Source organism: Psammomys obesus, unplaced genomic scaffold (genome assembly GCF_907164565.1).
Source record: "Psammomys obesus unplaced genomic scaffold, mPsaObe1.curated_primary_1811, whole genome shotgun sequence".
NCBI lineage: Eukaryota > Metazoa > Chordata > Mammalia > Rodentia > Muridae > Psammomys > Psammomys obesus.
The window spans coordinates 1-25,354 of record NW_026590405.1 but is presented as its reverse complement, the minus strand read 5'-3'; the positions used below and the strand labels follow the sequence as shown (position 1 = coordinate 25,354).

General features: G+C 38.3%; 1 protein-coding gene across 1 annotated transcript; it reads left to right on the top strand.

Moving 5' to 3' along the window:
- Nucleotides 1-1,954: 1,954 nt before the first annotated feature.
- LOC129676597 (solute carrier family 5 member 4-like) lies at nucleotides 1,955-18,690 on the top strand (the record flags this gene model as incomplete). The annotated part of the gene is made up of 4 exons (XM_055607013.1): nucleotides 1,955-2,062; nucleotides 2,746-2,817; nucleotides 14,645-14,749; nucleotides 18,586-18,690. Coding segments are annotated over exons 1-4 (390 nt in total), but the record flags the coding sequence as incomplete, so codon positions are not given.
- Nucleotides 18,691-25,354: the final 6,664 nt, after the last annotated feature.

Below are 25,354 nucleotides of genomic sequence, written 5' to 3'. Positions count from 1 at the left end.
GTACGGAGCTAAACAGAGAATTCTCTGTAGAGGAATATCGAATGGCAGAGAAATAACTAAAGAAATGCTCAACGTCATTAGCCATCAGGGAAATGCAAATCAAAACTACCCTGAGATTTCACCTTACACCCATCAAAATGGCTAAGATCAAAAACTCAAGTGACAACACATGCTGGAAAGGTTGTGTAGAAAGGGGAACCCTCCTACATTGCTGATGAGAATGTAAACTTGTACAACCACTTTGGAAATCAATCTGGTGCTTTCTCAGACAATTAGGAATAGTGCTTCCTCAAGATCCAGCTACGCCACTCCTAGGCATAAATCCAAAAGATGCTCAAGTACATGACAAGGACATTTGTTCAACCATGTTCGTAGCAGCTTTATTTGTAATAGCCAAAATCTGGAAACAACCCAGATGTTCCTCAATGGAGGAATGGATACAGAAACTGTGGTACATTTACACAGTGGAATACTACTCAGCAATTAAAAACAAGGAAATCATGAAATTTGCAGGCAAATGGGGGGATCTAGAAAAGATCATCCTGAGTGAGGTATCCCAGAAGCAAAAAGACACACACAGAATATAATCACTCATAAGTGGGTACTAGACCTGTAAGGTCTGTACACCTAAAGAAGTTAAACAAGAAAGAGGACCCAGGTTAAGATGATCAATCCTCACTTAGAAAGACAAATGGGATAGACATTGGAAGTAGGAGAAAACAAGAAACAGTACAGGAGCCTACCATAGAAGACCTCTGAAAGACTCTACCTAGCAGTGTATCAAAGCAGATGCTGAGACTCATAACCAAACCTTGGGTAGAGTGCAGGGAATCATATTAAAGAAGGGAGAGTTTGTAGGACCTGGAGAGGACAGGAGCTCCACAAGGACCAAATATATCCAGGCACAGGGGTCTTTTCTGAGACTGATTCTCCAACCAAGGACCATGCATGGATATAACCTAGAACCTCTGCTTGGACATAGCCCATGGCAGCTCAGTATCCAAGCAGGTACCCTAGTAAGGGGAACAGGGGCTGTCTCTGACATGAATTCAGTGGTTGGCTCTTTGACTACTCCCTACCCCTGAGGAAGGAGCAGCCTTGCTAAGCCACAGAGGAGGACATTGCAGCCAGTCCTGATGAGACCTGATAAACTAGGGTCAGATGGAAGGGGAGGAGAACCTCCCCTATCAGTAGACTTAGAGAGGGGCAGGGAGGAGATGAGGGAGGAAGGGTGGGATTGGGAAGGAATGAGGGAGGGGGCTACATCTGGGATACAAAGTATATAAACTGTAATTAATATAAAAAATAAAAATTGAATTTAAAAAAAGCTGTTCTCCTCTATTGTTTTGATTATTGTTGTTACATTAGGACATGAAAAGGCTTTATGAGCTAGTTGGTAGGACGGGCTGAGGGAGAAGAAGGAAGAGAACATGATGTAATCCTATTTGACCAGAATCCCACATTTTCCCAAACTATGGTAAGAACCCCATTCATGTTATCCATCCCTGAGAAATACAGGGCTTTGGAAGCATTAAAATAAACCTTATTTTACATTATATGTTTTATAAGGAGCCTTTGCCTAATCCCTCTCTTGTTAAGCTCTCAGCATCTTCCCCAGACCCCTCTCTGCATAGGCTGCAGCTGAACCTGTCCAGTCTTGAATGTGCTGTCTTTTCCATCAGTGAATGCTCTGCTCATCACTTCTTATTTGTACCCGATTTCTGACTGTTATCACACACTTTTACACACTACCAAGAACACTGACTGCTTAAGGGCCAATGTCCCAAACCTTGGACACACAGGAGAGGTTTAAGGTCAATGTGTCATCCCTGATATCTCTCTCCATTTGCTGAGGATTAATCATTAATCCAGTGCCTACATAAAGATAGGACTCATCCTTGGAAGCAGACTGAACCGCCTTGAAGCCATGGCTAGCACTCTAAGTCCTAGCTCTATGGCCCCGACTGAGGAGCCTCCTGTACTGTCACAGCGCATTCAAAATGCTGCTGACATCTCCGTCATTGTCATCTACTTCCTAGTCGTGCTAGCTGTGGGGCTGTGGGTACGTGGAAACCATACGGGCTTTCGGGTGGGCTTGGGGTACAGTGTCATGGCGGGGGGGAAGAGGTGTGTCACAATAAATTGAGACAAGAGATTATTACTCATGTCATTGTCTTTCCGTGTGAGTCATATATATGCATATGGATATACATGTATATGAATATATACATATATATATATATACATATAATTATGTGATAGTGCCAAATAGGCTCATTTTTAAGGCAACATAATTATTTGAATAGGAGGACCAAGAACAGCAGGCTTACTCTGTTTGGATCTCCAGCACCTGACAAAATAGGAAAAAAAAAAAAACACATTACCTCATTTTCTTTGTTTCCATTTATTGTTCAAATTTCTAACTTGGTGAGTTGGTCACTTATATCATTTTGTTCTTTTCATTATTTTCAATATTTAAATCTGTGCTGCAGATTTTCACTCTACACATCACAGCACATCTCACATCATTTCCACAACTGACAGCAGGCAGCTGCTTTTTAAAATATTCTCAGTCCTTGACATCCACTGCAAATCAGTCCATGCAACAGTCTCCAGAGAGTGTGTCCCTCTGGAAGAGTGCTGAGAACCCACTTCCATGAGCATTCTGTCCAGTGTGACTAGAGGGCAGTGGTGCACCTGATGCTCTGTCACCCTTCACCCTCTCTTCAATTCCTTCCTCCTCAGGCAATGATGAAAAGCAACAGAGGCACTGTTGGAGGCTTCTTCCTGGCTGGTCGAGATGTAGCCTGGTGGCCGGTAAGTGGGCCAGAGATTTCTGGACAGAAATGGAGAGAGAGAGAGAGAGAGAGAGAGAGAGAGAGAGAGAGAGAGATGAACTACACACCTGCTCAGTCTACATGATGTTACTTGCGCATATGCTTTCAGGGATGCCTGTTTGCAATTGGATAGCCAATTGGTGTGCTTTTCCTTGGGGAAGACTACTCTAGATCTCAGCATTCCTTAGTTGCCTGTAGTTCTTCATCCTGGGTTGAGGCCCCATGAGATTTCTTTCTTCTACTTTAGCATATCTATTGGTGCTCTCCTTGTTCAGGTCATGTTTAGGCAACCATGGTGAGACTTCATAGGCATAGATTCTCTGACAATTCTAGGACACATTAACAGGAAACTCTGGCTCTTACAGTCTTTCCACCCCTTCTTCAGCAATGTTCCCTGAGCCTTAGGTGTAGGAGATGTGCTGCAGATGTGTCAGCTGGGTCTGGAATCCACAACTCTGCGTTTTGATCAGTTGTTGTTCTCTATAATGGAGAAGACCTTTCAACCTTTGAATCTTAAGAACAACAGACAGAACGGAGAGGAACATAAACGAAAAGAATGTCCTATGTGTAGGAGGTTGGCTAGGAAGTCCCTCACTCTGGCACATGAGGTTCTTAATGCTGATTTAAATTGCAAAAATCTGATAAGGGGACTAGCAGACAAGCTCATTTCAGAGACAACTGACAGAACCATCACAGTACCTTTAAGGAAGTGCTCAATAAGTTTGTCTGAGAAGCAAAATTGTAAGGACATGAGACTGTTTGCTATACAATATTCAATAACACCCTGCTATTGCAATACAGTCAATAGCAAAGCCAAGAAACATGATTATCTTCCAAAATATTACCACTCTTGTAGTTTTAAAACAATTTGTCCATTCAAAAGCCTTATGTAACATTCTCAAGTCTATTATGTTAAAGAGGAATTATACTTGTTCTAATCCAGTCACTTGGAAACTTAGCAGTTAAATGGCATCATAATTCATTAGACACTTATCTTTGTATAGAACATTCTTCTCAAACAATAAAGAATTTGCATTTTTTTCTAATCAGCTTATGGTACTTTCTCCAGAACAGAGCACCTATTAGGATACAAAGCAAGTATTTTAGTTAAGATTTCTACTGCTGTAATAATAATAATAAAAAAAAAAACTGAGGAAAACAGAGTTTGTTTGCCTTATATATCACAAATTACAGTCCTGTTGTTTTAACAAAGTCTCAGTTGTTCAATTTTACTAGTAAAGACTCAGGAACCAGGTTCTGGGGTGAAAGCTTGCTAGCTCAGAGAGGCAGAGAAAACATCCAGCTGACCTTCCTACTCAGCCAGTGTCCAAAGAGGAAAAAGGCTCCTTTTCCCATGCCATCTGAAAAACCCTCAAACTGAATGTCCCTCCCTTCTACTTCCTGTACATCTCTCTCTCCATCCTCCTGACTTCCTCTTACTTTCTACGGATTTTTCCTATGTTCACTTCCTGACAACTGGTTGCTTGCTTTGCCTCTTGACCTATGATTGATTTTAATTAATTCAAGAAAATAGCTCTTGGATTAAAGGTGTGTGCTAGGCTGAGCCACAGCACAACTAGAAACAGATTTTTCCAGTACACAACAAAATCTTGGGGGGGTCTCAGTGTAATCAAAAATTCTGCAACCTTTCCCCTTTTTTTCTAAATAAAAAAGGAAAGATTTTAACTCTAACTCAGTAAAACTATTTATATTAACGAAGCTATTGCTGCCAAGCTTTTCACTGTCTACCTTGTATTTGACAGTGTTAGGATTAAGTATTGTTGGGTTCAAAGTTCTATATAATGTTTGTACCAGTCTCCTATGAACTCAGTTACTTGAATGGCCTGAGCAGTTTGTAGTCCCAAACTGATCTTTGGGTGGTGTTTGTCAGCTTAGTGTCAATCTTGGTGCAGAGCCTGGCAGCAGGAGGAGCATGGCTCAGTTTTCCCAGTGGTTAGTGTTACCACAGTCCAGGTGGGGTCATCTTTGTAGGGCCCCATCACCCTGTTGGGGACCTCAAAGATTACTGTTAGGAGTGGTCATGGTTTGTTGTGGAGAATCTATACATTTTAAATATCATATGCAGCAGAACTCTTAAACATTTGAGGACCACAATCTGTTAAGTACATCCAAGGTATACAAGCTTTGTTCCTAGTTACCTGCTTCAGACTCAAACATGAAAACATGTACAGAAAACTGGATGAAACCTATTTCTAGAATTAAGTACTATTCTGTACGAATATTACCACCTCAGAAAGTGTATATATACCTAATAATCTTAGAGGTTTTGAGGTAATAGGTATACCTTAAGAAAAGTTTTGAAGAGTCAAATGCAAAAACAAAGATTGTAAGATAAGTGGCAATAGAGCTTTTTTGTTTGTTTGTTTGTTTGTTTGTTTGTTTGTTTCCCTTTGTCCCATTCCAGATAGCTCTTCTGATATGAGACAGAGATTTTAGATTTTCCTTTAATAGGCATGTGTGGGTTTAGAGGAGGAGAAAGCCATCCTCCAGCACTAAATCCAGCTTTCATTTTTCATTGAATTGGTACCACATAAAGACCATTTGCCACTTACGTCATGTAGGATAGAAGAGACAAGCATTTGGGCATCCCACATGGTGGGACCAGCCTCATGGTTGGAAGAAAAAAGGGAGTGCTCACCTGAGCTATCCTACCCTCAGTCTACATTGGGTAGCTGTTCAACAGAATGGGGCAAGATGGCGGCATGGGTGCCAGTGCTAATAAATTTAAATCACTCTCTTGCCTTCATGACTACATAAAAATTGATATCTTTGCTAAGTTTCACCACTTTCATTCATGCCATGATCAGATATCATTGCCATTTATCTGCTAGTAGTGGTTTTCTATTTTGATGACCACTTAGCTATACCATTGTACATACCCCATGAATTGTAGAAGATAAGAGATTTTCCTTTTGCTTTCATAGTTGTTTGTCTTATAGTCAATAGTGCTGCACTAATTTGTGATTCCTTCCTCAGTATTGGCCATTCCATCCCCAGGCCTATAGGCTGTTCTTTTCCATTAGTTTTGGTTCCATTAGTGGTTAATGGACCATCAGTAAACCATTCATCAGCCATTTCATTGGTCCCCACAGTTCAATATGTGCCTCTTTTGGGGAAGGAGTAAATATGATATGTGATTTCTCTAGTGTGCAGGCATACCTACTGGGAGCTGTATCTGAGGGTTTGTCCCTGGGTAGTGGGAAAATTAAATGTGTGCATCACCACTACCTTGTTCACTGTAACTCTAGAATTTAGAAAACAACTAACTTATATAGATTCATCTTTCTCTTCTGGGATTAAAGGCACGGGCTACCATTGCCTTGCCCAAACATTTTATCTTAGCTCCAAGTCACTCCCACTCTTTGCTAGGTTTTGCCATTTCCATTCATGCCATGACCAGATATCTTTGCCATTTATCTATCAGTTAGTTGTTCTAAATCTTGGAGATTTAGAAAAGAAGTTTGAACTTTAGTACCCTTTAAGTTTACCTAAAACATTTAAAATCTCTTCATCATGTTTTTAATACCAAATGACAAACAAACAAACAAACAAAACAAACCACCTTTTTATTTAAGAATAAAACTCAAAAGCTGATGTCCAAGTTGGCATGGGCCAAGTGGCCATCTATAGACTAACATTCTAGCATGGAATTAAGTTGTTTAAGAAAACTTATTTTTCACTTCAGGTCAGTAAGGCAAGTGTGCCTTTGGTAAATTACTTGAAAAAAATTTTTTTTTAATTTTTTTCACATCTGATCAAATGAAAGGCATTTCTTAGTCTTTATAAGTTAGTTTGGACGGAATGACCAAACCGTCTGATTAACTATCACCTGTCTTTATTCAGGAGGTCTCTCCTGTTCAAATATTCATCAATTTTCATGACATCTACAGCTTTTCTTCTGTGGAAACAAAGGCAAAATTTCTTCCCCAATATAACACATATCTCAGTTTCCATTCTGAGGTCAAGACATGTTTAAAATATACAGACTGATTTAATTCAGCAGTTTTTCTACTATCCAATGTCTCTCTGCAGTTTATTTCTTTCTCATTAGTATTTAAAACTTTAAAGTTAGTAAAGCACTATATAATCTGTCTGTTGATGGTAATTAATATTTATTATTGATTTATGTTTTGATTAAATAGTGGTTATTCCTAAACCAACTGTATACCCAAATCACCATACAGAGACTAGGATGTATTTAGCTAACCTAGAGCATGAAGCTGGGCAATGATTTTCCATCCTAACCCTCCAAGCCTGCATAGCTTCCTCTCATTCAGATTTCCCACATTATATTTGCTTTTAGTCATTTCTTGGGTCCTGTTCATCTCTCCTTTAAAGTCCTTTCCTTCCAATCTCTCTTCCTGACTCCTCCCCTCTGAACCAGGATGTCCCATCCTATATTCTCCATTGCACAGCATTGGCTGGTTGTTTTATTGAAATTACAGAGAACAAATGGTGGCATATTTACATAAACCTGAGACAGGTGATGATTAGAATAAGCATCACAATGCAATGTCCAGATTGAAACCAGATAGTGGGGTAGAGAAATCAGCATTTGAATGGTAAACTATATACATTGCACAAGAACATTATACCAACATCTCTATCTCTGGGGGTCTTCATTTCTCCTTTCCCCTTATTAAGCATATCTCTTAAAGTGCAATTAGATATTTATATAACTACTCATCCTTTGAGATTGAATGGTATACCTGTGCTATGCTTTATATTGTAACATACAAAACACTGTTTCATTTTACTAGAGACATATGCTGGAGCATTGTCAGTCTTAATTTGTACAAGTATCCCCATAATAGCCATCACTTCTAATTTATGTGTAATTACAGTATCGGCTTTTCAGAATGTAAAGCAGCTGCCCATTAAAATTCTAAATATATATCGGTATATATAAAGTATGATGCACATACTTTAATTTTCCAAATTCTGAAAAATGAAACACATCCATTTGTTAAATTTCATTTCTTTGGGTTCCTTCCTGCAGGTAATGGAGTTTAGTTACACAAAGAACAAGTAGGATATTGTCCTTATAATTTTATTGTTGTCAAGTAATAAAAAATTCATTTTTTTCAAATCTTTGCTGTTAACATGGTATTTCCTATGAAATTCTGAGGCTTCCAGCACATTTCCATGTAATAGCTGATCAATTTCTCATTGCCTTGTGCTAGAGGACTTGGTAGACCCATATGGGATCTGATATATTATATACAAGAGATGATTTTTATTTTTGATTATTTGTTGTAGTTGAATAAATAGTAAGGTTAATTCTAAATCATCTGGAATAAGCTCAGTAGTTTCAATGCAAAACAACTTTCTCATTATTGAGAGTCAGTAACTATATTAAGAGATTCAGGAAAATCTAATAATACCATAAGAATGGAATACAGCTTTGATTTTTGAAATGAGTCATATGAGTTCTGAACCATTTTACTGACTTTTCCTCACCTATAACCTGCCTTTCCTGACTTATTTGCATCAGTCTAAAATGTAGGGGCTACAGAAATTGGTGTTCCTTTTACTATATGAGGGAGAATCTAATTAGTTCTTTTTTTGTAAACTGAAGTCCCTTGCTTTACAGATATTTGTTGTTGAGCTCTCCGAAAAAAATCACTAAAACCTCCTTGCCAATGTTTATTTTTCTGCCCATAATGAGGTAATTTCAGCATTAGTAAAGGGTGCTACAATTCCTGCTAACTGACAAAGTCTTGTTTTTTTTTCTTTCAGAAACTACATAGGTCTTTAATTTTTTTTCTCTGTTTGTGTGCTACAACTATCCATTCTAAGATCTCATCTCTCTGCATAAGAATTCCTGTGGAAGAATGAGTCGAAAGCAAAATAAGCAAAGCAGAATCTAGCTTTGGGTCCATGTAATTCACTTGTGCACCCTGTAATTTCTTTTCTACCAAAGCCAGTTCTCTCTCAGGCTCAGCTGACAGTTTTTCTGAATTATTTAAGTCCTTATCACCTTGTAAGGTTTGAAATAGATTACTTAGCTCTTGAATAATTAATTCAATTATGGGCTACTAATATCTCCCAGTAGTTTTTGAAGATCATTAAGAGTTTGTAATTTATCTCTCCTGATTTGTACTTTCCGTTGTCAAATTTTCCATAAATATATTTTATATTCTAGATAATTGATAGAATCTGTTCTTTGCATTGTTTCAGGAGCAATTTGTAATCTCCAGCACAGCAAAATTCTCTTTACTCCATAATACATTCTTTCTAAGGTTTCTGCATCTGAATTGGCCACGCAGACCTCATCCACATAATGGTAACTTATAGATTGAGGAAATTGTTTATGAGTTATTTCTAATGGCTGTTGTACAAAATATTAGTTCAAAGAAGGACAGTTTAACATTCTTTGTGGCAAGACTTTCCAATAATATTTCTTTATTGGGCAATTATTATTATAAGTAGGTACTGAGGATACAAACCTTTCACTATTATGCTCATGCAAAGGGATTGTAAAAAGCAATCTTTTAAATCAATTACTGTCAAAGGCCTTGATTTAGGTAATAAGAAATGCAATGGGATTCAGGCCATAAAGAGTCCATTGGCTGAATCATCTTATTTATGACTTTTAAATATGTTAGCATCCTTCATTTTCCTGATTTCTTTTTTTTTATAACAAACACGGGGAATTTCCATTGGCTGGGATGTTAGATCCTTCATTGTGTTGAGCATTTAGATGTTCCTGTAATAGCTGTTCTAGTATCAGTAATTTTTCTTTTGTCATAGGCCATTCTTATCCATACAGGCTTGCCAACTAGTTATTCTAAAGGTAGAGTTGTTGGTACATTTGAAAGATGAACAGCTGTTGTGTCCTGCTTATGTGCAATCTGTACAATCTGTGACTGTTCTTGATAATACCTTTTAATATTTTTCTCAGAAGCACCCTTTATTTTATGATTTGTTTCTGAGATTGGAGGAATGTTAACCTGTGTCTTCCATTGCTACAACAAATCATGTCTGTTAGTGTAAAGACAGCCTGCTTCTAGGTTGCCTAGTAATCTATGATGTCATCAAGTGTGTGACTGACACATTTCAGCTGTGCACCTGATATAAAAGGATCAACCTGCCACTCTTGTCTCTCTCTCTTAAACCCTCTCTGATTTGGTTTCTCTCCTGCCCCCATGATGCTCCTCTTTCTCTTCTCTTATGTTCTCCCACAGTCTCTCTCTCTCTCTCTTTCTGTGTGTGTGTGTGTGTGTGTGTGTGTGTATGTTTCTGTCTCTTTCAGATCTGTTGGCATTTTAAAATATATTCTAACAAGGTCCCCATAAATTCATGACCATACTAACCACATGACATTAATTTTCCTATTTATTCATCTGGCTCTATGCAGTTGACCCATCTTTCATTTTGCTTTAGCTGAGATAAAGTTCCCATCCCCAAAAGCTAGATATTTACCTTCCCAAGAGGCCAATCTGGATACCAAGATTTTAATAAAATTATTGCTACATCTGTTTCTGCATCTACTCAACCTTCGATTTCCATGCCATTTACTTGTATTTTAGCCTTGGTCTCATCATTTATAGAAGTTTGCCAAAATACTTGTTTTCTGGTCTTTCCTGAATTTTTTGGTTTATCTACTGAAAACTGTTCTGTCCTTGGTTACGCCCAGAGCAGTGCTGCTTTCATCAAGAGTCATTATATCTTTTAATGATTTTGTAGATGAGTTTCTCCAAACAATGAAAGGGAAGGATTGAATCAAGTTTGGTAATAGGGCCTTCAGGGAGGCCCCCTGGAGCATTTCCCAATGGCAAAGGGTTAATTTGCATGTCCCTTGCTGATCTGCATGCAGTAGTCCAGTGCTGCTCTTTGCAGCAACTTCTGCATTCTCCAGAAGGCTGGGCTTATTTTCGAGTTATTGCTAGAAAAAAAACATTATTTCCAGAAACACATTGTCTATAATCCAATTTTAAATACCCTTGCTTATCACAATTGATACATTTGACATTTTGATTTTTCTTAAAACTTTCAGAAATTATTTCAGACTAACATAATGAGATCCAATATCAGCTGTTTTTCTAATCCATTCATCTATTGGTGTTCATTTTGCCTTTAAGGGTATGCATTCTGAATTAGCATATCAAAAGCCAAAATTTTTATAAATATGTTTTCTGACTGATGAATCTGACACTATTCTATTTACAGCTGAAGTCAACATTTGTAAAAAATTAGTGAAGACTTCTTTCTGGCCCTGTATAATTTTTACTAATTACTCAGACCTCTTTCTTGATTCTTCAATCTTGTTCCAACCATTTAAAGCTGTTAAATGACATAGCACCAAGCTGTGATTATCAAATTCAAGCTGGCTTTGTAACTCAGCATATTGACCTTCACCCAGCAACTGATCCCCCAGGGAATATTAATACCTCTAGCCCTATTTTGTTGTGCTACTGCTCTAACTTCCTCTTTCCACCATGTTCATCATTGTTATTGAGGACCAGCTTCCAGTTTTGATGTTGCCAAATTTTGCCAGTCTGGGAGGATAATTCCGTTCTGAGTTGCCTTTAATATCTGCTTCATATAGAGTGAATGCACACCATATGAAATGATTGCTTCCTTAAATGTCCTCAACACATGTCTATAGGATTCCATTAACTTCTTCATAATCTTGGGGGTACCTATCATCTACAGGTAGGTCTTGTGTAGTTACTGGATGAACTAAGGTTAGTTTTCTAACAACCTTAGGCCACCTCTCTTCAGTTTCATCATGCAGTGATAATAGGTTCTTGTCCAAATACTCCACCTGTGTCTGAGTATTTTTCTCATTTTTGTTTATAAGTGTCTGTAATTTTTCTTCTAAGGCTTATATCTTATCAATCTACTTTTCATATTTTTTTTCTTTCCTGTATCTCTAAAGCTTTTTTTTATTTGAGAGGACACAGAAATCCACTATGAATATTAAGAATAAAATATGAAATACCAAAATCATAATTATCATAACCAGTATTGAGCAAATTCCAGTTAAGTCATGCAGCTTTTCATTTTCTGAGTCTATTTTTAAGGCATCTAAAGTAACACTATACAGATTTCTAATGCCTTGTATTATGGTATTTCCCATCCTTATTTCTCTCCTCGAGGATTTCCCAGGTGACTTACCAAATCTGATGGCTTCTCAGTTTCTCCACAGCTGGCATGATTTCTCTCTCTTTGTGGTCATGCCATGCACTGGAGCACCAAATATGTTTTTAACAAAATCTCAGTTGTTCAATTTTCTCAATAACAGCTTGGGAGTCAGATGCTGGGATGAAAGCCACCTGCCTGCTCAGAGAGGTAGAGAAAGCACCCAGATGATCTTCCTACTCAGCCAATGTAAAAAATAAAAAGGCTCCTTCTTTGTGCCATCTCAAAAACCCCTTAAGCTGAATGTTCCTTTTTTCTACTTCCTGTGCATTTCTCTTTCTACCCTCCTGAATTCCTCTTACTCTCTATGGTTTTTCCCTTTGTTCACTCCCTATTGGCTGGTTGCCTGCTCCACCTCTTGTCTTAGGGCTGATTTTATTTAATTCAAGTACAAAGCTTCTGAGTTAAAGGTGTGTGCTAGGGCTGAGCCACATCACGAGAAACAGGCTCCCGATAACAACACTATCTTGAGATTCACAGTGTGATCAAATATCCTGCAACACACTCAACTGGGGGAAGCCAAGCTAGAAGTCTGGAGGCAGGAACTGAAGATATGTAGGTACTGGCTTGCTGAGCCTGCTTTCTTATACTATTCAAGACTACCTTCCCAGAGGTGAGCTCCAGCCTCCTGTATCAATCATTAATCAAGAAAATACCCCACAGAGTTGTTTAAAGGCAATATGATGACTTTTTTCAATTCAGGTTTCTTTTTCCTAATAACTCTATCTTGTGTCTATCTTGAAAAAAAAAAAAAAAAAAGGAATTACTTGACAAACTAGTACATTACTATTAACCAACAACCTTTCCTTTCTTATCGTTCAAGATCTCATATTAATATAACATCACAATATAAAATATAAGTACCGGTAAAATTCCCAACGATTTTTTAAAAATTCAAACCCTTTAAAAGCCCTGGTGCATTAAAACATCAAAAGTCTTTTTCAAAATTCATAGTCTTTCTAAAATATTCAAAGCTTCTCAACAGTGGATTCCTGAAAAATTAAAAGAAATAAATAAGCCTGGTTGTGCTGTCACATGCCTTTAATCCCAGCACTTGGGAGGCAAAGGAGGGCAGATGCTTGTGAGTTTGAGGACAGCTGGTCTACAAAACAAGTTGAAGATGACATTGAGTATCTACCTGGGTTGCTCTCTATTTCATTGATTGAACCATAATCTCCCTCTGAGCATGGAGCTCACCCATTCTAGCTAGACATCTTAACCCAGAGAGCCTGCTCTCTATCTCTGGAGTTCTAGGATTACAGGCAGCTGACACAACTGCCTGGATTTATTTGGGTCTAAACTCTGAAATATGGTCTTCATTTTTAACCAAAAACACTTTATTCACTGAGCCATCTCTCCAGTCCCTGTAAGGAAGTAGTTCTTACCCTGTAGGTCAAGACACCATTTGGGTGTTGCATATCATATCTTTACATTATGATTCATAACAGTAGCAAAATTATAGTCATGAAGTAGCAACAAAATAATTTTATGAGTGTGGACCACCGCAACACAAAAAACTGTGTTAAAGACTCACAGATTGGGGCTGGAGAGATGGCTCAGAGGTTAAGAGCACTGATTGCTCTTCCTAAAGGTTCTGAGTTCAATCCCCAGCAACCACATGGAGGCTCATAGCCATCTATAATGAGGTCTCGTATATACATTAAAAAAAAAAAAAGAGTCACAGATTTGAAAGGTTGAGAACTACTGCTGTAAGGCACTTTTAAAATTTATTTAGTTTTATCTTATTGGTATTGTTCTGCCCAGTTCACAAACCCCAAAAGACCATGAATAAACAGACTCCACTGTAAATACATGAGGTTCTTTTTATTGTAAATTACAAGCTGCAGCTTGGGGCCACACACCCCCCCCCACTGCCAAAGTGGTGGGAGCCGAGCACCCTGTGCTCAGGTTAGTTGGGTGATTTAAAGATTCTGGTCCATCCCAGCACGCCCAATTCCTGCCTGGCAAGCATCTATTGGTCAAAATGCTACATTTTTAATTGATTGGCTATAGCAAGGTCCCCAGACCATAATGACCTGGTGACCCTCCCTAGGGGGATAGGCCAGTTTCCTAGCAACTGTTATCTCTAGTGGGTGGGGAAAGAATGCAGTAAGGCGGTCCTTCCCCTCAGGGCATTACTGGACTTCTCCACCCACCTAGTTCAGGCCTTAATTAATAATAGCTGCTAATTTTTAATCTCTCAGTGTTTGACTGCTTGTGTGTCTATGTGAGGGTGTCAGATTCCCTGCAACAGGAGTTACAGACAGTTGTGAGCTGCCATGTGGATACTGGGAATTGAACTCGGGTCCTCTGGAAGAGCAGTCAGTGCACTGAGCCACCAAGCCATCTCTCCAGCTCCTGTGAGGCACTTTTTAAAGAAATCCATTGGAGGGTATTTTTTCAGTGACACACCCTGTGTAATCTTTTGATTTTCTTGTACTTGAGATATTTTTTCTTTTGTTCATTAAAATGAACAAAAATTACACCATACAAAAACTTCACATTCACTTTCAGAACGTGAGCTGCAGTTGATGAAATTCTGTTCTAAGAAATGATTTATATACAACATCATCTCTGTTGCCAATAACTCTACTTTGCATCTTTTAACTCCAGCCACATTCTCTTCTCTTGCATTTCAGATGGGCGCCTCTCTCTTTGCCAGTAACATTGGCAGCAACCACTTTGTGGGCTTGGCTGGAACAGGAGCGGCTTCAGGAATCGCTACTGCAGCAGTGGAATGGAATGTAAGTGCTGTCAAAGTCTTTTCCTTTCAGGCGAGCCCATTTGAGGTTATTTCAATCAAACTTAAATTCTAGTTATTCCAAAAAGCCTATATAGAATGTCCTCCTCCTTGATTTTCTTTGTACTTTTCTTTATGTTGGCCCACTTTTTTGTCCTTAAGCATCTCTGGAACATTGACCACATCATTACTGACCCTATGACCATTCTTCTGAAGTTGCCCCTGCCAGAAAACATTGTGTCTATGACTCAATATCCATTATCATTTCCCCATTGATCAGTTGTATCTTTCCTTCCTGGACCCTATATTTCTAGAAACCAATTATATAAAATACTAAAGCAACGGTTATTCCATCTAAGAAGCTTCCAAATGAACCTCATAATGTAGAAAACACCTAAAGAAAAACATGCATAGTGCACTGTGGGATCCTTTGGGATCACATCCTTCACAGATAATGGAGAGGACTTGGAGCTTGCTTCAGAAACTTGATCTTATCTTTTCATGCAATGTGTGCATACTGGGAAGAGGAAGACACTAGTGTAGAAGTCAGATCGATCATGGTCAATGTTTAGACAGCATCCCTGAGTGGACCTAGGAATGACTGAGAATCATCACAAATACTTTTGCTCTTCCCTTGTTACATATTTCTCCTAATTATACGTTAGTAGGGCGAGAGCCTCCAGGATACACCCATCTTCTAGATATGTCCTTTACCCAGAGTTTGAGTCTGATAGTGCCATAAACTTTACCTTTAAACTCATGTTCAGATGGGCTTCTTGGGTGCAACTCTCAGGCTGTAAATAACTCATCTCTCCTCATTAAGCCTGTGACATTGTGTTTGTCTAATCTCTATGAGGTGTGGTTTCCACCTCTATAAGACAAGGAAAATTGCTTAAAGTAGTTGCCTCACTTGGTTGTTGAAGGAACATGGTTACTGCTGACAAGAACATGCAAACACCACGTGTTAATGAGCAGTTATGATTTTGCTAATGTTTTCCCTGGGGAGCTGTGATCAGCATCAAAATCTTAAAATAGCTTGAAATTTCCTTCTGATTTCTTTATCTATTTGAGAATATCATGCTTACCACCTGCCATCCAAGCGCAATACTTTGTGATAAAAAGTTTTGTGCTTTTCCAGAGGCCCAAGTATTTGTCCCACTCTGCCATGTTATCTAATCATGTTTTACTTCATGTCTTGAGTCACATCCTATGTCTCAGAAAGTGTTGGCTTCTCAGTCATAAGCACAGAGGAAAGGAAGTGACGGTTGTTCAAATATCTTAACAGTTGAAGTGGGACAAGATTTAACAAATTGGGTTTTGTTGTTGTTGTGTTTATTTCTTTGTTTTTGCTGTTTCTCTACTCAATGGCTTCTGTCTCACAAGCAATGCCTCTTGAACTTTACAGTCTCCCCTTGGTTTCTCACAGGCCCTGCTCATGGTGCTAGTTCTTGGGTGGGTGTTTGTCCCCATCTACATCAAGGCAGGGGTGAGTATTCACACACCTACAAATGAGCCTTCCAGAAGGAATCTCTACATGCTTTTGTTCACTTACATCTTTGTATTGAAACTTGATACTCAACCTTCTCATGGTCTGCTGCTACAAAATAAACAGGTGACAAAATTGCCATTCTTTCCCTGGAAGGGCTCAGTGCAAAACGTGGCCACAGATGGGTGAGAAATATCTCCACGGCCTTATGTAATGGCCACTGTGGTTGCTTTTACCTGGTGCAGGAACCTGAATCTAGGACCACCCAAGTACTTTAAGAGAAGGAATTGGAAATGAGCTGGATTATTCTGAGGAGCATCACCTTTGTAGGCAAAATAAAGTCAGACCCAGGAGTGCTAAGAAAACATAGAAGTTAAACATCATGAGAGATCTTGCATTAGTTGAAGGTCAGTTAAAAAATAGAGAGTATATGCAGGAAGTGTGTAGGACATATAAGTGGGTTTGCATGTATGTGTGGGAGAGGAAGGGTTCAATTGAGGTAGACAGGTGTCCTCCTCACCTCCTGAGAAATGAGCAGCAGCACAGGCTTCCAGAAAGTCAAGGCTCATGACCATACTTAATGTTTTAGGAAGCTCTACTCTATCAGTTGAGAGGAGAATGAACCTGGGCAATGGGCCTATGATAGACATTGTTAAGAAGACATTATAAATCATGGTTTTATAGTAAGAAGAAAAAATGGCAGATTTTCCCGGCATAAAAACAATTTGCTTAATGACAGATAAAAACTAAAGGGGTAAAGAGAAGTGTTATGACAACTTGAAGACTTGAAGCTTCATGTTCTGGAGGTGTGAGACCTCTCTTAGTGGAGCTTGAAGTTACAGAGAGGATCTAAGTGATGGGTAAACGGGGAGAAATGATCCACTTTGGAAATTGGTACTTGGTGCCTTTTGGAGTATGTTTTAACTAATTTTGTACATCTATCAGAAGGCCAGAAGCAAAGTACTTTATAAAAACAATAAGCTTATTTGTCTCACAGACATAGATGTCAGGCCACGTGATACCCAGAACACTTTGGCCATGGCTGCATCAAAATATGGTGAAAAAGTGAAATATAAAATGATTGCCTGGAGGAGTGTGTTTATAGCCACCAGTCTTACTCTGTGAGAATAACCATTCATCCCATTTCCTAACTGTCTTCCTACTAAGCCCTACTTTGTACAGATTGCTCAATCCCAACACCATTATATCAAACACCAAATTTGAACCTCATGAAACCTTTGAAAGACAAATCATCCAAGTCACAGAATTCTGTCCCTGGTCTCCAAAGAGCATTTCTTCCTCATAATATAAAACATACTCAATCTATGACAACGGTTCCAAAGTCTGAAGTCATTTTAGAAGCAGCTCATCAGTCCAAATCCAAAGTCTTATTGGAGACTCTTGGAAAACTCTTCACTGTGTGGATTAGTTAGAATTTCTCTTGCTGTGATAAAACACCATGACCATAAACAACATGGAGAGAAAGAGGTTTATTTCACTTCCACTTCCGTTTCCACATCACTGTCCATCATTGAAGGAAGGCAGGGCAGGAACCCGAAGGCAGAAACTGAGGCAAAGGCCATGGAGGAATGCTCTGTACTTGCTTGCTCACCATGGTTTTTCTTATATGATACAGGAGCATGATTCCAGAAATGGCACTGCCCTTGGTGGGGTGGGTTCACACATCAATAATTAATTAAAAAACGGTACCCAGGCTTGTCTACAGGCCAACCTGTTGAGAGTATCTTCTTGGTTGAGGCTATCCCTTTTCCCAAATTACTCTAATTGTGTCCAGTTAACATAGGACTAGCCAGCACAACACATGATTGTGGTCCCTTACTCACAAGTGATGTTGCTCTTTAAATTTCTAACACTATTAGTGAGAATAATATAAATTTATGCCTATAAGTCAATTGTAGTTGTAGGTACTTAATATCTACACTGACAACAAACCCAGCCTAGAGCTGAGCACGGTAACATATACTTATATCCCCAGGATTCAAGAATTAAAAGCCAGAAGATCGTGAGTTCAAGATCATCCTAGACTACATTGTTAGAGTGTCTTAAAGTAGGAAAGGAGGGAGGGAAGAAAGAAAACTGGATCACTTGTCAGACAATAAAAAGAAATTCAAAACTATTTGTCAAAGGTCACAGCATCTAGTAACTGTTAGGAAGAAATCCTAAAATGGTCTGCCTCAAGTGTCCATGATCATTCCAGTCTGTAGCCCTACCGTGGGAAGCATACCTTTCTCAGCTGGTTATCCCCAGGATGTGATGCATAAAACTTACCTATCCATGGGTGTTTAGCAGATGTCGGCGCAGAGGTGAATCCCTGTTGCTGTCTCTCTCTGCAGGTGATGACCATGCCAGAGTATCTCAGGAAGCGATTTGGTGGGAGGAGACTCCAGATCTACCTCACTGTCCTCTCCCTCTTTATCATGGTGGCCATCCAAACCTCTGTGAGTTCAGAACCTCCTGGCATATTAGCTGTAAGAGATTGCTTGACAGAGAGACAGTATTAGAAAATGGGGGGTAATGTGTCAGCATCCTGGAGCTCTGTAGATGCCTTTACCTCCTGCAGCTCTTTCTTCAAAACATTTATAAGATAAGAGACTATTAATAGAGGTATGGAACATCTACTAGCCTTCAGATATAAATATTGGATATATACAAAGAAAAATTTCTCTTTAAGTAATGGCTACTCAGTAACTTAAAGGGTATCTGTCACATTCTTTTTTCCACTGTATAATGTGAACTAGAAATTTATTAAATGGGTTAAAAACAAATCAATAAAAATGGCTTTAGTTTGGAAGTGAAGAAATGCTCCATGGAGGGGAGCATGGCTGATTAACAAGAAGACTAAGAGGCCACGTGTGGTCTATCATTCCCTGGAGAAATGAATGCAGGCATCTCTTCAAGTCACTAATTTATGTTCACTGGTACGTAAAATTATAGGATTGCTATATTGCAATGAAGTTCTAGCTTCAACATTTTAGTTATTTTTCACAATTTCATTGTTTTTCAATATCTCTTACAAAGAGGTTTCTGCACAGGTTTCATACATAGCTCATTTGGGTTGGTTCTCTCCTGCTAAGTTCTCCACTAATCTCCCTGACCTTCTTCTCCCACTGTAACTTTCTGCCTTTAGAAATTATAATATTTTCTTGCCCACATCTCCCTCTTCAAAATTCTCTTCATTCACAGTCATACAGCCACTATCTAGTACCCTGGCCTTTACCCAGATATGCATATTAACAGCTAGAGAGTAGAATCTGTGCATGAGATAGAACATGAGGTATTTTTCTTTCTTGGGAGGGATTAACCCACCTGACATAATGTTTGCTAGTTGCAGCCATGCTCCAGGAAATTCCATACTTTTATTTTCTTTCGTTTCGTCATCTGTTCATCTGTAATTGCGCATGTAGGCCGGCTCCATTTCCTATTGTCATGAACTGAGCTTTAATATCTGTGGGTGCGCAAATGCAGTGTCTAGATAGGATGTGGAGTCCTTAAAAGATATCCCCAGTTGCAGTGTAGCAGGGTCACGTGGTAGCTGCGTTTCCAGTTCTTTGAGAATCCTCCACGTTGATTTCCATGATGACTGTACTGGATTACACTCCTAGAAACAGGGAAATGAGGTTCGACTTTCCATGGTCTATCTGCATTTGTTGTCTTCTGTCTCTTGCTGATGATAACCATTCTGAGTGGAATGTCCCATTAGCTCTAACTTGCATTTTTCTGTTGGATAGATACTGGACACCTTTAAATACTTACTAGCCATTTGTATGTCTTCTTTTGAGATCTTTCTGTTTGTATTATTGGTTCATTTATTGATATTTGCATTTTTCCTGATATTTAATGTTTTTGTTTGTTTTTTAGTTTTTATGAGATGTTAAGTCCTTGTCTGAAGTATAGCTGTCAAAGGCTTCTCCCCATTCTGTGATCTGTCCCTTCTGCTGATAGTTTCTTGAGGTGTAAAAGTTCTTTAGTTTTATCACCCATTTGTCAACTCTTGTACTGTTTCCTTTGCTACTGGCATTCAAATGTGTTGCATATATGTATGTCCTGAAATGTTTCCCCTTACAATTTCAGTGTTTTCAGGTTTCTTTCTTTGAAAAAATAAATTCATTAATTCTTTGGGAAAAAAAAAATCTAGGTATACAGTGCCCTTCAAACTCCCCCCAGATGGACTTCCAGTTTGAAATTAAGGTCTCCAATCCAATTGGAGTTGACTTGTATGCAGTGTGAGAGATATGGATCTATTTTTACTCTTCTGAAGGTGTATATTCAATTTTGCCAGTACCCTTTGCTGAAGACTATTTGTGTGTGTGTGTGTGTGTGTTGTTTTTAGAGTATTTTTTTCCTCCTTGTTAAAATTAGGTATGCATAGCTTTGTGGGTTTATCTCTGGGCTAATGTTAGATTTGCCTGGTGTATGCTGTCTTTATCACTGTGGCTCTGTAATATAGTTGCAGGTCAGGTACTGTGATATCTCTCTCTAGCTATGTTCTTTGTGTTTAAAATTGTTTTGGTTGCTCATAGATTTTGTGTGTGTGCTTCTATACAAACATTAGTACTGTTTTTTAGTTCTGTGAGAGATGACATTGGTATTTTCATCAGTATCACACGAACCTGTAGATTGTGCTTGATGGTATACCATTTTTACATTAATTTTCTCAATGAAGGAACACAGAAGGTGTTTGTATTATCAATGTCTTCCTCAACTTATTTCATTCAGGTCTTAAAGTTCCCCTTATTCAGTCTTTCACCTTCTTGATAAGATTTGGTCCTAGATATTTTTGAGACCATTATTAATGGGATTTTTTGTTTGTTTGTTTATTTGCAGTTTCTTTTCAATGTTGATGAATATGAAGCTACTGGGTTTTATAGGTTGGCTTTGTATCCTGATATTTACTGAAAGTATTTGTTATACCCAGTAACTTTTTTTAAAAGGTGAATGCCATGGAGTCTTTTAACTATGAGACCACATCATAGGCAGATAAAAATAGACAGCGTTTTTCTGTCTAATCTTCATTAATCTAGCTCTGAGGTTCCTTTCTGATTTTGACCTATAGATATATAGACTATTGAAATCCCCCATTATTATTGAGTCTAGGCATATGTGGTCAGTTATGCCTTAAAGGCTCTTCTATGAAACTGAGAGCAAGAGTTGGTAGATAAATATTTACAATAGCTAGTATTTTAATGAATTGTTCCTTAATACTTAGCTGCCTTCTTTATCACTTCTGATTAGAAATGATTTAAAATCTACATTATCAGAAATGACCATTGCTATGCCAGCTTTTTTATGGCTTCATGTTTCTTGGTAAATTGCTGACCTTTGACTCTCAGTTTATTGATGTAATTCCTAGATATGTATATTTCTTGAAGTCAGCACATAACTGGGTCAATGTTTTTAAAAATCCAGTCCATTAGTGCATGTCTTTAAATTGGTGAGGTAAAGCCACTTCCTTTCACTATTATGAATGAGGAGGGTTTGCTATTGTCTGTGATTTTATTTCGGTTGTTCTGGTTGGAGGTTAATTGTTAGTTATAACATTTTTTTCCTGGTAGTGCTGGGTGTTTGCTGGTTTGCTATGTCGAATATGACTAGCTCCTTCTCCATTATCCTCCACTCTTCTATTGCTTTCAGAGACTCTTCCAAATTCTTGTGTATAAGACTATCTTTCTTCTTCCTCTGTCTATAGCAATTTTTTGATAATTTTCTATACTGTTGATTTGTCATGAGTTGCCTTAACGTTGTTGTTTACATTTTATTTTATCTGGAAGCCAGCAAGCCTCAGCAATTTTCCTGCCTCTGTCCTTAAAACTAGAGTCATATTGCTAAAACTCAAAAGACTTTTAATACATTCACAGGACATCTTTGGAGTTGTAATCAGACAAGTGTCACAGTATAAAGATCAAAGAAAGTTCTGGAAGTTGGTAGTTAGGCTCTGTTTTTTGTGACTCTAATTGTGAGACCTCATCCACGTTATCTGAGATTTTCCTGCATGATACATGAAGAGAAGCCAGAATTTTATTTTATTTTATTTTATTTTATTTTATTTTATTTTATTTTATTTATTTATTTATTTATTTATTTATTTATTTATTTATTTGCCTAAAGGAAGGTGGCCTCCACTATGATAGGGCCTAGGGTGAGGTACTGACTTGACAGGTCTGCTATGAGCCTGTCTTTCTGGTGACATTGGACTCAAGACTTTCAGCCAGCACCCCAAAACAAATCCCACCTCCCCACTGGTCAGCTGGGATACAGGAGCTGAAGTTTCAGGCATGGCTGAGGCCTCTGGCTTGTTACTGGGATCCAAATTCTGTGCCTGAAGATTGAGCAGCAGGCATTCTTAACCATTTCTCCAGTGCCTGACACTCCTTGAACTAGACTGTGTCCCTCTTTAACCGTTTGTAATCTGTAACATATATCTATAGACATGTATAGATAAATTACTTGTGTGACGTGTACTGGTAATATCTATGATTTAAACCCAGTCATATATTGTAACAGATAAATTTGCGGGTTCACAAAATCTTTCCATGGTTTCTTGACTTTTAGTGTTGCTGAAAACAGATTTGATGCTATTCTGATGGTTCTGATTTTAGTGTTGCTTGTTTTCTTTTAACTTTTTTCTCTTTGAACATTTTGATGTATTGTGGGGAGGTTCACTCTGATTGTGTCTATTTGGAGTTCTAAATACATTCTATGTTGGAATGTTGTTTTTCTCTCTGATAAATTCTCGCCTACATCAGTGACAAACTTTCTGAGTCACTAGTGTGTTTCTCAACTCTTCTTCTATACCATTGATTCTTAGATTTTGCTTTCAGTATACCTCAGGCTTCTTGAAGGATTTGATTGTACTTGTTTTTTTCCCTTGATCTGTGTCTATACATATTATTGTCTAGGCCTTGACCTTCATCCTTAATATTCATTCTTTTGCTAGGTTTTATCTGCTGATGGTAAGTTCTCTTGAGTTATTTGTTTGATTAACTGATTCTTTCATTTCCAGAATTTATATTTGTTGTTGTTGCTTTCAGTGTTTCTGATTCACTGCTAAAGTTTTTCCTCCATATTTTTTAATTGTTTTCCTCCAGCTAACTGATCCTCTTGCCAACTTTGGTCATTTTCTTGTATGTTGTAAACTGATTTCACATGTTTCTTTTTTTAATGTCTTGAATTAAATTTGTTGTCTGTTTGTTGGAGTCCTCTACTTGGCTTTTAACTCTTCTGAAAAATAATACTCTAAACTATCTGGTATCTTCCATTATGTTTTTGTCTTTGTCTTACAGTGTGGGGAGAACCCCAGACTCTAGCCTCTCAGCATTTGTGGTGCTGTCTGATGTGTTAATTGTGTTTCTTGTGTTGTTTCTTGTGGCATTTGTCCCTGTTTGAGTGTATACATCTTCTATTTTGTAGCTTTTGTCCCTTTTCTATTTCTGTCTGTGTTGTTTTGTATGAGTCTTCCTGGTAAGTTGTATTAATTTGGATTTATGCTCCAGAGGAAATTTTACTTCAGTGAGAACTGTGACCGTTTAACAAAAGTCTGTGTTAGCTACAGGGAGAAATACTGTAGCTCTTGACTTATGTCCCCTGTGTGTCCTCGGGCCCTGTTTGTCAATATGTTGGCTTCTGTCTCGATCGGCATAGTTAGGCTATTTCCTGACACTTGCTCTGAGGTTTTTAAAAATGCAATCGGCAGAGATCCGCAATCAGTAGGTGTCCTTTTGAAATGACACCCAATTTCTTTCACTTCACTGGTGGCTCTTACAATCTACTTCAGTTTTTTTTTTTTTTGTTTTGTTTTGTTTTTTGTTTTTTTGTTTTTTTTTTTTTATCTCTTGCTGTTCTGGGAGTAACTGCTCATCTGCCTCAGGCAAATCTGTACAGTCATCATGATGTGTTTCATTATGCTGGGTTTCCCTTCCCTGTTGGCTCCCCTAGGGTTGGTCCACATACTTCTGTCTAGAGCTTCACCTTTGGAGGGCTGGGCCCAGGCTGTCTTGGCACCAACACTGCATGTTCCAAGGCCTTGTGCCTGGGTGACTCCGCAATCTCGTCTAACTTTAGTGTTCTCAGAAATCTACAAACTGCCTTCTGAAATGGTTGCATAAATTACATTGAAACTGCGTGCAAACCTTCCACTTTCTCTGCATCTTCAACTGCATTTGTTAATTTTGTTTCTTTACTACTAGCTAATCAAATGTGGTTTGCATTTGTATTTCCCCAGCAATTACCAACAGTTAACTTTTTTGTTTTTGAGACAGCATTTCTCTGTGTAACAGCTCTGGCTGTCCTGGAAGTCACTTTGTAGACAATGCTGGCAGGGATCTATGTTTTTTTAAGCCTTCGTCTGTTATGGATATAAATCCTCTATTAGATATAGCTGTAAAAGAATGTCTGCAATTCTGGGGGCTTCCTTTTCACTTGGTTGATTGTTTCTCTTGTGGTCAAGAAGTGTTTTCTTTTCATGAGGTACCATTTGTCTATTGTTGACCTTAATTCCTGAGCAAAAAGCATCCTATTCAACAGGTACTTTCCTGGGCCTGTATTTTATAGTGCAATGCCCCTGCTTTCTCTGGCAGGTTCAGTATTTCAGGCTTCACATGGAAGACTTTTGTGAATTTGAAAATGATTTTTGCACAGAAGACTTAAATTAGACTCATATATCTATAACCCTATGCAAAAATGTTGTCCCCATAGCAATTATTGAAGAGAATGTCATTTCTCTAGTGTATATGTCTGTCAACTTTGTTAAGTATCAGATGGCTGTAGTTAAATGCAGTCATCTATGGATTGTCTATTTTGTTCTCCTGGTCAACATAGCTTTTTTTTTTTTTTTACGTCAGTGTATATATTAAAAAAACAACTATTATAATCCTAAAATTTTCATTGATAGAATGCTGATGCCAGTAATATATTCTTTGAAATACCCTCCTCAAGAGAGTTCCCACAAGCAATTGCTGAGGCTCTATAAGCCTTATGGTACAGAAAAAGGTTGCAGGACATGCCACTTCCTTTATGTAGTCACTGAACAATAAACCACCTGTGATGGTGGTTATTGCACACAGAAAAGAGTGAAAATTGTTCGGTGACTTGTAGGGAATATTGTGG